The sequence below is a fragment of the Pimephales promelas genome, chromosome 8 (assembly GCF_988280905.1).
Source record: "Pimephales promelas chromosome 8, fPimPro1.hap1.1, whole genome shotgun sequence".
Classification (NCBI taxonomy): Eukaryota; Metazoa; Chordata; class Actinopteri; order Cypriniformes; family Leuciscidae; genus Pimephales; species Pimephales promelas.
This window is the reverse complement of record NC_142776.1, coordinates 2,788,703-2,803,368: the sequence shown is the minus strand read 5'-3', so window position 1 is coordinate 2,803,368 and position 14,666 is coordinate 2,788,703. Positions and strand designations below refer to the sequence as shown.

Here is a 14,666-nt window from a genome sequence, read left to right as displayed (position 1 = left end):
AAGTTATTCATTAAAGCATCCTGAAAAAAAAAATGCATCACTGTATCAAAAACATTATGCAGAGCATTTTAAAATATATTCATGTAGAAAACAGGGTGACATTCAGTTTTAGGTCCAATTCTCACTATTAACTATTAATTGCCTTAATAAACTCCTAATTACTTCTTATTAATAGTTAGTAAGGTAGTTAAGTTTAGGTATTGGGTGGATTAAGGGATTGTAGAATATGATCATGCAGAAAAAAGGCATTAATATGTGCTTTATAAGTACTAATAAGTCTCATTGACTTCCATAGTATATTTTGTCCTACTATGGAAGTCAATGAGACCAGTCTTTTAAATATCAGAAAATTGGCTGAATGGATTTGAAAACGGTAAAACCCAACTGTTTAACTCTGGGGGAGTGGTAAAATGAGGCTATTTCCCAAAAAATGCAGAGTATCCCTTTAAATGTATTAATTGCATTTTTTAATCCAACATTTGGGTTGGTCCATATTTGAGCATTTTTTAGAGTGTAAGCACGTTTCATACAAGAGTCTAAACGTCTCCTACCTTTGACCGTGATCTGAGCTGTGGTGTCGATCATGCCCAGGGAGGATATAGCCACACAGGTGTAGTTCGCCGACTGCCGGATGTTGGTGAGCTCCAGCACGTTTCGGCCAATGGGCATCTCCTCCTCTTTGGTTAGCTCCTGTTCCCCCCTCATCCACTTCACATAGGGCATGGGAGCGCCCACCGCCACGCAGGTGAGGTTAACACTGCCGCCCGGCATCACTTCGTGATTGGTGGGCGGGATCGAGAAACGTGGCGGAACGCGCCGTACTGTTGGAGGAGCGCAGATGATGTTATAAGCAGAACGCAGACACAGGAAGGCATGGCTCTGGATATACACCACAGTCTTTGTGAGAGATATAATATATGAATAAGCTCTGATTAATCTGAATGAACTAAATATTGCCTTAATATTCTAAACATTCACCAGACAAGAGTCCGTATTTGACAGTATATGCATCTCAAGGATTATTTGTTTATGTTTTTTCCTGTCTTCTTTCAAAGTGCTGGCAAGCTATTTACTGTTAAATGTCACTAAATTAACTCGATGCAATATCTCTCTTTGCATCACAAATACACAGTAAAAATGCAACCGCAACCACAACTGGTCACACAATCATTTCTATAGACCAGTCTCACTGAGGTGGCCAATGCTTTTTTTCTGCATTGCCGGTCCCCGTCACACTATCTTGGACTGACAGACACTCAGGAGCTCAAAGAGACGCAGACAGGCGAATGTCACGTCTCAGATTTGAACTTTAGAGTTTCTCATCAATGTGACTGATAGCTTAGCATTGCAGCGCACATTTCCTTTATCGTTTTATAGATATAAAATAGACTCAGAAAAGTCAAATTTCACTGAATTTTCTACAAAATTCAGTCATTTATAAAATTCTACATCTTCACTTTGATTATGTCAGTCATCAATGAGACTGTCAGATCTGTTTAACATATTTAACTCAGTTTTCTAAAATTCTGCATATACTTATATTTATAGATATGTCTATTTTGAAAACTATTTTCATATGCCACATTTGTGTATTTAAATGATGGCATGAAAAAAAAAAGACGAAATGCATCTCACTTGGATCAAGAACAGCATAATTTGACAGCAGACGATTGTGACCCTTTACACACATCAAGTTGGTGTGCAGCCAAATCCAAACCATCCTGTCCACTGAAAACACAGCAAACGCTCTGTATATCTGCAGAGCTCCCATAAAAGAGCAGACTTCATGGAAGAAGCCGTCTGAGCGAGTCCATGGAGAGATTGCTAATAAACCAATCTTTTATAATGTCTCTCCGTATATAAAGTGGAATTGTTTGCAGATGGCAGCTGAGTTTAACAGGGAGCTCTGCGGCCAGACATCTGCTTAATATTTCACGGATAAACAAGTCTCACTTCAACTCACTTCCAAATCTGAACATTACCTGTTCATTTCCTCATCGTTACCTTCACATTTCCAGACACAGGAAATTATTGCGGATAACTTAGGAAAGTGTGCGGCTAGAGGATAACAAACGCTCAGTGTTTATTTGACTTGAATGCAATTTCTGGAAAGTAGAGAACTAGCTACCACCCAAACTCCAACAATAAACTCAAGATGTGTCTTTTTTCACACATACACACACAGGGCACAGTGGTCATTTTCGGCATTATAAGGTGAGATTTAACTAGAGTGGGTTCTTGGCAATGTGTTATATAAGAAAAACTGCAAACTCACACCAATAACAGCAAACCTGGATATCACTCTTAGAAGAAATGGTTCTATTTAGAACCAGAAATGGTTCCATCCGCCGCTTCATATATGGAACTCCAAAATGGTTCTTCTACTGTATATAGAACCATTTTTTTTTTTTGGTAAAAGGTTCTATTGGCCAAGTACGGAACCCCAGGGTTCTATATAGAACCTAGAGGAACCCTTTTTTAAGAGTGGGGGTTCCAAATACGTAGCGCTGATAGATCCTTTTCTTCTAAGAGTGTATGTGACAAATCTGTCCTTGCTGAAAGTAAAATAATATGTGCCGTAAAGAAATAAAATCAAATGTGTAGACTTAGACTTTAAACCAATGAGATTCCACTGTACACAAAACTAAAGAAATGACAAACATCTTGCATGATTGTGGCTAGTTAAGACAAAAAAAAGCGTTTGGTTATGACTCTTTGTTTTTTCTCTGTGTGTAATTTGATCATATTGCTGTGGTTCAGGAACAGTAAATCAATATTTATTGCAAAATGTATCGACTCAAGTCAGGTAAACACTGAGCAAATTGTGCTTATGGGGTCTGCTCTGTACTGGACATGGCCAGAGGTGGCCGTAATAATCGTCATATTGGAGCGATGAGCGGAGACTGGACTTTTGAGATTGAGTTAAGTTTGTTAGTTGGGCAGGAATGCCAGCAGGGGTAATAGTGTAAGAGAGACATCACATTAATCCACGTTAGTCACTGTACATAGAGAGGATGATGTTACCCATGGACATGAGGGATGGTCACGACATGATGGCAAGAGTTTCTCTCAGTTAGAGGTTGTTAAGAAAGTTTGCTGGCTAGTAAAACAGACCGGCGTGAGCGATGCCAGTGGCCGCGGTGAGGTTAGAGACTGACATTAGTGACTGATCTCGTGAGAAGTATTGCTGGGAGTGATAACAGAGCAATGAAAGCTTGCAGTTAGACATGCAGACACATATGCAATTTAAAGAGAGAGGGCGAGAGAGAGAGAAAGTGCATTGTTTTAATGGGGAGGTGATTGCAGGAGAGGGAAGTAACTAGGCTTTATTCAATGCACAAGCAATTTCAGACACACAAACACACACAATCCAATGGCCATGCAAGCATGAAGCAAAAAAGCACAAATCAGCGATAGTCAACAGAGCATGCATGTGTGACCTACAGAATCAAAAAAAACAAATGAATATATCAAAGAATGAACAAAATAGTGCAAAGAGTCCAATTTTAGCTTTGTCTGATCAATAGAGGATGAAAACAAAACAACTTGATTGGATAACTCTCTGTAACAAGCTGTGATCAGAGAGGGATTCAACAACACGCAAACTCCTGATCCTGCCAATGTTTCTGCAGTCAGGGATAGACATCACTACATCTGAACCGTTTTCTGGACGCTTGCAAATCTTCTGGTCTGAGCTGGATTAGGAGAATCAGTCTCCAATCAGCATCAGAGCTGAGCTTTACAAACTCAATCAAGTCAAAACAACAACAACGTGAAGTCAGGGTCCAAAATGAACAATCACTGAATTTGAATTGAGAGTAATTTCTGTTCAACCACCATCGCTGGCTTTATAGAGCGCCGAAGTGAAGACGTCACTTTGTAGGACAACTCGGAAGCTAGCGGCGCATGGGTTAACTCGATCGAAAAGCTATGCGTTTTCCCCAATAGACTTTTGGAAAATCACCAAAAAATAAGATCTGCGTTTAACAAAGAGTTGTGACGCTTACGCGTTTTGTCTATGAAGATAATCTTTACAAGATACAAATTGATACAATTTGAAGCTTATATAAAGTTTTTAAAAAACAATAAAGTTTAAAAAAAAAACACAAGCAGGTTATAACTGTGTTTTATGTCATAGATCAAAACGTGAAGTACAGTACTTACAGTGTACTTACCTAGAAAGTACTGGCTAATATAAGGTAAGTACATGTACTAGTACTAGTTATTACCCAGTAATTGTAGTTACTAAAATGAGTACATATTTACATGGGTAACTGGACTGTAAAAAGAAGCGTTACCGAAAATATTTAGAGGCTTTGTTCGCAATTTAGCAAAAACCCATTCAAAAATCCCATAGACTTTAGAGCGAGGGAAGCGGGAGTGCTAAAATGCTAACTCACTTCCGCGTTTTGGCCTACAGAGTGACGTTGTAACTTCGGCACTCTATTAGGTAGCTATACTAATATAAGTGCATCTACAAAAAAAATCATAAATAAACTATATATATATCATTTGGTATCTCATACATATGGCATCTTCTGCTGTCTTATACTGTATGTATATTATAGAGAGATAGGCCAATATAATTAACAAGATAGTTTAAAACTAAGACTACAGGGGTTATTTATGTTGGCATGTCTTCTTAATGCTCTGCAGGTGCCAATGAGACAGACTGCGCAGACGATATCTCGCCCAAGGCCACATAAAGTGAAGGATGCGTTAAGACCTGTAGAGATCATTATCATCGGATCGGAGTGACCTAGAAACGGCTGCCAGAAACCTGGGACGCAATAACCCAACCAGAACCTCCTCATCAAGAACAATTGCTGGCTATATGGTTATTCGAAAGTTCTTGATGCTATAATAGGCTCTTCAAACGAGGGGACTTTTGTAGCACAGTAGCTAAGACGGTTCCCCGAGACACTGCGTCCTATTAGAGGACACTATGAGTACGCAGTGTGAGTTCCCATTCAAAAGGGAAGCTAATTTGTCAATGTCATTCAATGTTCTTGTCTAAATGAAACAGCTTGTTTCTGTGATGATGTACAGAATGCCCTGGTTCAACCACTTCGGGTTTTTGGAAGGATAATGACTCTCTTTTAAACAAACAGCTCTGAGAGGAAAATCTCTTTTGCTTTCTGCATTCTTACTTGCTGACTGTTTGTATTGTTCTCCACATCGGAAGTCCTCACCAAATGGCTGATTCCAACACAAACAATGAAAGCTGCTTTAGCCAGCTTAAATACTTGAGAGCTCAAAAGGCTTTCTGGCGAAACAGAACAGGCCCTCGGAAGAAAGAGCAGAGGGATTCCTGCCATCTTTGAAATTTGAACTGGTTTATAAACAGGTCTGATCCGCTAAGCTAAGGGTGAATTCCTCTGATTGTTCTTCGACCTCTGAGTTCAAGCTTTGAACAACAGCATATCACCTTGCTCATTTAGAAAGAATGATGCTGATCAGACCAGACTACGCTGCACAAAACGCCTGGATTTCATGCACGTACACAGAAGAAACACTTCTGTAAACAAGAACAAAAAAATACTTAATACGAGCCAAATGACGGGAAGAAATCCACATGACTCAAAGGGTGTTTTCACACTTCTTTTGCGATGCAACACAAAGCGTCATTCTGTGCATGTTAAGTTTCAGTAGTTCAAACCAAAGGAACAAAAACGAGTACAAACGTAAAGTAATTTCGGGTGATCTTTCAATTAAAGGGATAGTTCACTTTGAAATTAATTGTTGGTATGATTTATCTTACATGAAGGGCATCCAAGATGTAGGTGTCTTTGTTTCAGCAGTAGTTTAAATTGTTTAGGTCAAATCGTTCTTGTCTATAAGTCATATAATGGATGTCTATGGTCACCACCTCAAAGAGCATGCACAGAGAAGTCCAAATTAAACACGATTTAATGACTCGTGAATGTAAGTACACATTGAAAGCCTAAGACACAAAACGAGCGGTTTGTGAGAGAAAACGAACAGTATTTATATCGTTTTACTTCTTGTTACTACAGCCACAAAGCCTCCGCGCCCTCAGATCACTTGGACGTGGCTGTGATTACAAGAGGTAAAAACGATATAAATACTGTTCGTTTTCTCACACAAACCACTCGTTTCGTGTCTTAGGCCATTAAATCATGTTTAATTTGGACTTCTCTGTGCATGCTCTTTGAGGTGGTGACCATAGACCTCCATTATATGACTGACAGACAAGAACGGTTTGACCTAAAAATATCAAAATTGAAACTACTGCGGAAGCAAAGACACCTACATCTTGGATGCCCTTGAGGTAAGCTAAAACATACCAAACATTTATTTCAAAGTGAACTATGTCGAAGCTCGAGTTGAAGCTGCTTTCTCGAGCCACTCCACTGCGGACAGCAAGCCAAATACGCTTAACCTTATTAGCTTAAAGATTATAAGGGTAAATAAACTGTTTATAAACTGATAAACTGTTGCCACTAGTAATCAGTACTGTTGTAAAAAGCCAAATAATATGAAGCAAATCAACTCAGGAAAAATCTCAAAAAAAATCTGACATAATTTTAAAAACAGCCAGATGGATATTTTGTACAGACCTTAGTATAATTTGCAATTGGCATCAGTGTCATTTGGCAGAAAACAAAAGCATGGCTTGGAGCCAAAAAACACAATGCATCGATCTCAGGTTCAGACCGAGAAATCGAAGTGTGAAAACAGCCAAAAAAGATCCCTGAAGTTGCTCCAGGGCTTTTTACAAATATATGAAAACATCAAAACGTCCGCAGTTCAGAGACATGCAACATGAAGGAGAAGAGCAGGCTGAAATGTGAGGCAGCCAGCAGCATGCATGGGTTTGTAAGGGAGAGGACAGTGTCAGAGATTCAGAGCTCCAGAGAGACTGGCACACGGCGGGACAGGAGCTGCCAGCAGGGGGACACACGCCTCCCATCCGCCGACCCTCTGCGTAGGAGGAGAGATAGTGAAAAGAACGCACCTTCCCGCTGGTCTGAGAGTGAGGAGTGGATTGATTTTGGATGGCAGGGTGCGATGAAGATGGAGGAAGGGAAACAAAAGAGAAGAGAGCAGGAGGAAGACAAGGAGAAACAGAGAGAGTAAAACAGGCAAATATTCCGCTTATCCATAAAAGAGAGATGAGAACATGGAGACGATAACAGCACCAGAACACACTCGTGCATCCATTCATTTCTAGATTTATTGTATTGTAAATCAAGGTTTATTTTATGACAGTTTATGCATAACACACAGGTCAGATTTGAATGCCGATGCATTGCAAGCGTATACTTAACATGCGTTCTTGCATTACTGTGGTGGTAACTAACCGTAGTGACAAATATAAGTACTATAGACTAACCCAAACCCTAAAGGAAAACATTTAGCATTTTTAGAATAAAAAAAAACAACAACATTATGTTATGAATTGTTTTACGTACACCTGTGTGCACACAAAATGAATCAAGTAACAAATAGTATCTGCAATCTCTTTTAGCTGCAATTTTTGTCTTGTTTTTCATCACAATCTTAGATAAAGACTTGAGAAGCAAAATGACTTAAGTCTTGTATAAAAAATGTATATACATTTAAGTGAGTTTATGCTTAAAAAACAACACATTTCTGCCAGTGGAATATAAACTTTTAGCAATGTCCCGATCAGGTTTTTTGTTTTTTGCTCTCGAGTCTGAGTCATTTGATTTTGAGTATCTACCGATACCGAGTCCCGATCCGATACTTCTATAATACATAAAAAAAAAAAAATAAATAAAGAAGAGCGAAAAAATAGATTCAGATTCCAGGATTTTCCTTATTTTTAATTTAATTCGCCGAATATTTAACAACTCTGTTAACAAACAGATCACTTCTGTGAGGTAGCTTGAACAATCAGGTAATAAACATAAATTCTTCACTTTTGGACTTTGGTGCAACAGTAAATATAAAAAAGTCTAATATAAAAACAAATAGCGATCATAGTCTCACAGTTTGGTATGGCAATGTTGTTATCATCCACTTTATAATGTTAAGCATAAATATACTGATAAAGACACTGTCAGCAGTATTGACAGCAAAATAGACAACACAATATTTCATTCTGTATTGACAAGTGCAATATTTGAAAATTGATATTTATTTATAAATTATAAATGAATCAATTAGAAATGTATCATATATATATATATATATATATATATATATATATATATATATATGAAGAGTTCAGATGCAAAAGCCTCTAAATGCCATTTGAAATTTTCATCTTTAATGAGGATTTTTATCAAACTTGTATATTTAAGTTCAGTTATTTTACTTAAATGGCAATGATAATTACCTATTAATTGTTATTTAAGTGAAATTACTGAACTTAAATATACAAGTTTGATAAAAATCATCATTAAAGATGAAAATTTCAAATGGCATTTAGAGGCTTTTGCATCTGAACTCTTCATATATATATGAAGAGTTCAGATGCAAAAGCCTCTAAGTGCCATTTGAAATTTTCTTCTAAAATGATAATTTTTATCAAGTTTGTATATTTAAGTTCAGTAATTTCACTTAAATGACAATTAATAGGTAATCTTCATTGCCATTTAAGTGAAATTACTGAACTTGATTATACAAGCTTGATATATATATATATATATATATATATATATATGTATGTCAAAACCTAGACTTTAAACCATCAAAATGTAATTTATTAATATGTATTTGTGTACAAAATAACATATAAACATATTTTCCTATTATATTTGGCCTGGAAATGCTTCCAACACGGTTGCGTGTTACATCCCTATAAACTTTGAAGTGAGTTTTTATCTGGTATAACGTGCCATGCTGGACAATAATCAATGCCGCTTTATGACGTCCTGACAGATAGACGAGCATGTTTAATGGTTGTTGGTACTCCACACAGTGACTATCATAGCACAATATAATTATGTAGTCTAAATCTGTTATAATTTTAATCTATTTTTTTTTTTCAGAAGTCATTTTGCGTCTCAAGTAAATGTATTTAAGAAAGCTTAAATATTTGCTCCTGGAAAACAAGACACATTCTTTTTTTGCATTGTTCTGCCTAAACCTCCCAATTTAAAAAGGCACAAACACACACACACAAACAAATAAACAAACACAGAAGAAGCATGATGCAGGACCCTCAACAGGGCTCGAGTGTCTCGGTGTGATAAGGCACATGGGAATGAGAGTGAATACACACACATCTTTCACATGAAAGGATAAGCAATTATGGAATGATCGCTCTCATATACAGTGATAAAGGTGCAAACACCTACTCACTGCACTTGAAACCAAAGGAAAAAGACAGAGAGAAATACGAGTAAAAGAGAGTCGGGAGGAAGCGCACTAAACAAACACACAGGGGCCCACACACAGCGATCATCTGTTATGTAAGTGTGTGTCAGTGAACTTTACACACCTGTAGAGAGACTCTAGATTAGACTATAAACAAGAACAAATCACAACATACAGAAAATATCCTCATTAGTAGAGCTGGGTGATATATCGAAGATTTACAATAAATGCAATATTATTTTGTTGGCAATATGAAATTGGCTTCGCACCTGTTGCTTATTTATCCAGAAAAAATTGAGGTTTTAATAGCATTACTCATCTCAAAAAAATTTATAGAGTTGGAAAGTGAATCAGTTCTTTCAAATTGTTCATTTCAACGAATAGATTCAATGATTCAGCGATTCAATGATTCATTAGATCAAAATGTTAATTGAAGTGCCTGTGTGGCCATTTATATGCTTTATTCTATACTTATATATATATATATATATATATTCTTTATATAGTTTACTTTTTGTTTTAAGCATTTTAATTTACTTGCAATAAATCTATGATTCATCTCAATGAAAGGATATAATATTGCATATATTTTTGATGATATATCATCCAGCCCTACTCGTTACTTATAGAATAACAATGCAGGACAAACACGTGGAGTTAACCATGAAGACATCAATAATAAACCCTTGAATAGAAAAGCAATAAATGTACGACACTACCATTGAAAAATTCATGGACTAACAAAATGAGAACATCTTTCTCTCTCTCCATAAAGCATCAGATACTCAAACATATATATTAAATGTCATTCATCAAATGGCACGTCCTGAGAGTGTGTGGTCTGTGTAAAGATCAAAGGGCTCCGGAGAGAATTCACATGATATGATCTTCACGATGCATCATTTATATGAGTTTCTCTCTGATTGGTCGAGGGCTTGAGGAAGAAGAGGATGAGAATTTATGGACAAAGATTTCTCATTTCCCCTGCTTTCGTCTGGAACACGTGCACACACACACACACTATCAAAGAGCAACGTACCCCCATATTTAAAGGTCTGAATTTGCGGTGGTCTTTTAGCACTTGCCAGGCAAATGTGGGAGTTAAATAAAAGGTTTTTCTTTGAAACAAGGTTTTAGCGGTCTCTGAATCTCCGTAATTGATCCCGACATTAATGAGGGAATTTCCACAATGGGATTCTCCAATCTGGTTCGCAAGTCTCAACATGGCCCTTTCTTTGATGCCCTGAAAACACTTTACACACCATTTCCAACCTTCATGACCAGCAACATTAAAGGGTCCTTTATTTAAATTAATCTTCTTTATTATTTTAAAATATATTCTGCACTTGTCCCTGAAGTTTAATGATTGAATATTAACTTCAGCCCCACTCTGACTTGAATTAAATAGGTTGTATTTGCTATATTGTACCTGTAATATAATAATAATAGTAATATGTTATATTTTATTTTATATTTGAATAAAAAGTTATAATATGACTTTTCACAACTAACACTTGTTGTGGTCTGCATATTTTATGACACAGTTCTGCAAGAATACATTCAATACTCAACAAATGTCGCAAAGATCACTACAGAAAATATCATCATTGTAATGTCAAAAACAGTTTTCAGCTATGAACTATAATCATCTTGAATACAGTAAAAGCTCTTAAAAGTTACATCAATAAGCTTATAATTAAAGATAAGCTTGTAATTTCATAGTAAAAGCTTAAAAAAATATGTAGGATAGTTTATGCATGTTTATGACAACTGTCATTAAGTGTCTTTCGCTTAATAATGACATTATGAATGCAAATATGAAATTGTTTAAGATGTTTTTGTTATGACCTCATGACATAAAATGAAGTAAAACTGTCATGTGGTTGGCTTTGTCATCGGCTGTCATGCGGCATTATAACTGTGTCATGAATATTTTTCGTGAGCTCATATACAGTGGTACTAATTGAATTTGTCATTAAAAAGTTATAATGGCTTCATGACAGCCAATGTCAAAACCATCCACCTGACAGTTTAATGTAATGTTAACCAATAAAGCTAGGTGGTTTCTTAAGTTTGATAATTAATCTGTAATGTCAAGTTGTCATGACAAAGACACTGACAGGTGATGATGTATTGGTTTATGTCAAGGTGTCATAACAAAAACAATGTCATATTTGCATTAAAAATGTCATAAATGTCATAAAAATGTCAAAAGGTGTCATGCTAGTCTAATGCACACCCCTTCAAGTAAAGTGTTACCAAACCAATAAACAAATAAAATAGAAAATGTTGCAGTAAAGGAGTTTCAATGAATAGATTCAAGATTCAACTATCCACTGATTAACATACATATATTATCAAGGCAAATCCTGTAACCTTTGCATTAATATCGAGAATCAATCAAATAAAGCAAATAAGTGAAAAACTGTGTGGAAAAAATTCTTGATTATTAAAAACGGGAGAACAATGGAGAAGTTCTCGGCTGCAGAACCATGTTTCTATTAAGACAAATGGGTGATTAAAGAGAAAGTGAGTTTCTGAGCGACAGGTCCTGTTCTGGCCGTGGTCAAGCCTGTGCGGAGATGAAACGGGATGGGGTTTGGGCTTTGGTTGAAGATCTTACCTCTGACGTAGAGGTTGGCAGGAGCGGAGTAGCGTGTTCCTGCGCTGTTCACCGCCACACACTCATACTTGCCCTGGTCCGACTCCTCGCTGTTCTCGATCTGCAGCGCCCCTGCAAACACAACATAAGCAATCACAAACCAGACACAAATGCTCTTTCACACACTCACAAACAAACGAATCTTCCATCACTTTAAACGAGGGTGGCCCGAGGTGAAGAACATTTTTTCTACACACTTCATTGACTAGCTCTCGGCTGGCATATGACCTTTCTTGTCTCTCTAAATACTGAAAGAGCAACATCTTTCACTCCATAATTCAATAAATCTAAAGCAAACTGAGTTATTTATTCATTGTGGCAAGTAAAAAGACCTGCCGACTACGCCAACAATAACCGTCACTGTACATAAACTCTGCTAGCCGAGACAAAGCCGTGCTTTTAGAGAATTGATCTATTAAGACATAATTGATACTGTCAATGTACATCCTTAGTGCATCCAAACAACTTTTGTACAGTTACAGTTCTCATACAGCCACTTACCTGGCTTCAGCATTCGGTTCATCTTACTAACACACAAACATTTCATTGACATTTTGTTCTGACAAAATAATTCGCTCATTAGGTTTTTTAGTATGGCGGTGCTGTTTGTTTGCGTGATGTGACATACATCATGCAATCTGTGGAGGATGGAGGCACACCGAGAAAACTAAAAAATGTCGTCAGTGTATTTCAGAAGTAGTCCTGAAATGCATTATGGGATGGGTTTAAACGTGTGCATTAACAATAGAAACATAATCCAAAGACTGTGAGTGTATGAGACCTCATTACGATACTGAGCATTAACCTCGCTCCAAGAGTTCATTATACAAACGAATGACCCTTTAAAACACTTACAGCACACAAACACACACACGTTAGATCTGTTCCAAACCCCACTGAGCCGCCTCGCTGTCACACCAAAGACAATAACTATAACTATGATGATATAGTTCACAATCATTTTAAATGTAAAGGAATAGCAGTCTATAACACAACTATACACTCTAAAAAATGCTGGGTTGTTTTAATGGACATACCCAAATGTTGGGTTAAAAATGTAATGTAAAAATGTAACCCATCTGCTGGGTTTGTCCATATTTGACCCAAAGTTGGGTTAAAACAACCCAGCATTTTTTTAGAGTGTGATATTAAAGGCACATAGAAATTATATTGTTGGAATCACTTTCTGAATGTTTTTTTTTTCATTATGCCAGTCAGCCAATCAGAAAACACCAGACTTTAAAGAGCTCAAACATTTAAAGTGGCAGCGTGCGCTCAGAATAAACAGAATCGTCTGCTGATGAGGACGATAATATATAGTTATGTTTATAGTTATCGTTCTTGGTGTGAACGGCTTAATGTCTATTTACCAGAAACTTAATCGATATAGACATATAAAAAAACTAATACAAATTAGATTTTTTGTTGTTTTTACAAAAATCAACATGAAAACAGAAAATATTAACAAAAACTATAATACACTCTAAAAATGCTGGGTTCTTTTAACCCAATTTTGGGTAAAATATGGACAAACCTAGCCATTGGGTTAAAAAATATAATTTAAAAATGGAACCCAATGGCTGGGTTTGTCCATATTTTACCCAAAATTGGGTTAAAACAACCCAGCATTTTAGAGTGTAGTATATCATTATACTAAAATAACATCAACACATTCCTGACTATAGCTCAAACAGTAAAGCATGGCGCTAACAACACCAGGTCATGGGTTTGATTCCCATGGAATGAATGAACTGATAAAATGCATAGCTTGAATACAACATATGTCGCTTTGGATAAAAGCATATATGTAAATGCCACCAGCTGTAAAACCGCATTTTCTATAATTGTCTGTAGCAGCAGAAGAATAACAAAACACACGGATAAAGCATCAGTGACACACTTAATGCATGTCCTTTGCTGTTAATTTAGTTTCTACACTGTAAATTTTTTTTGTTGGTTTAACTTAAAAAATAAGTTACCTGGTTGCCTTAAAATTTTAAGTTCATTGAAATGGAAAAAAAAAATGAGTTAATACAATTAAGGAGATTAATTTAATCACCAGAAATTCAAAATATTATGTTATCTGAACTACATAAATGATCTAAGCTGATTTGACAAAAGGAAAAAATGTGATTACAAATCATGAAAATATTTTTATGCTTTTTTGGTCACACTTTAAATTTGTTTAAATTCTCACAATTAACTACGACTTTTGCCTCAAACTCGTAATTTCTGCTCATTAATAGTTAATAAGGTACACTGTAAAAAACTGTTTTCATGATTTGTTATCACAACCTTTTTTCTTTTGTCAAATCAACTTAGATAATTTATGTTCAGATAACATAATATTTTGAGTTTCTAGTGATTAAATTACTCTCCTTCATTGTATTAACTAAATTTTTCCATTTCAATGAACTTAAAATTTTAAGGCAACCAGGTTACTTTTTTTTTTTTTTTTTACAGTGTAGTTGTTAAGTTTAGGTATTGGGTGGATTATGGGATGTAGAATATGATCATGCAGAATAAGGCTTTAATACATGCTTTATAAGCACTGATAAACCTAGTAATATGCATGCGAATTAGCAACTAGTTAATAGTGAGAATTGGACCCTAAACTGTCTTTTTTTTGGACTAAAACCACATCATATTTTTGATTTCCAAACTGGTACTTTGCAGTATGTGATCAAAATGAGGT

The 14,666-nt window shown here is 36.2% G+C and overlaps 1 protein-coding gene across 11 annotated transcripts in view; it reads right to left on the bottom strand.

Moving 5' to 3' along the window:
- ptprfa (protein tyrosine phosphatase receptor type Fa) overlaps positions 1-14,666 on the bottom strand; it is a 255,269-nt gene that overhangs the window by 82,497 nt on the left and 158,106 nt on the right. For 6 of the 11 annotated variants that reach the window (XM_089133722.1, XM_089133724.1, XM_089133727.1 and 3 more), the window contains 2 exons: positions 11,933-12,043; positions 552-821 (listed from right to left, as the gene is read on the bottom strand). In XM_089133722.1, coding sequence (XP_088989848.1) covers positions 552-821; positions 11,933-12,043 — 381 coding nt within the window. Of the gene's footprint in view, positions 1-551; positions 822-6,979; positions 6,992-11,932; positions 12,044-14,666 lie in introns of all 11 variants that reach the window. The other 5 variants (XM_089133721.1, XM_089133725.1, XM_089133723.1 and 2 more) reach the window with 1 other exon arrangement.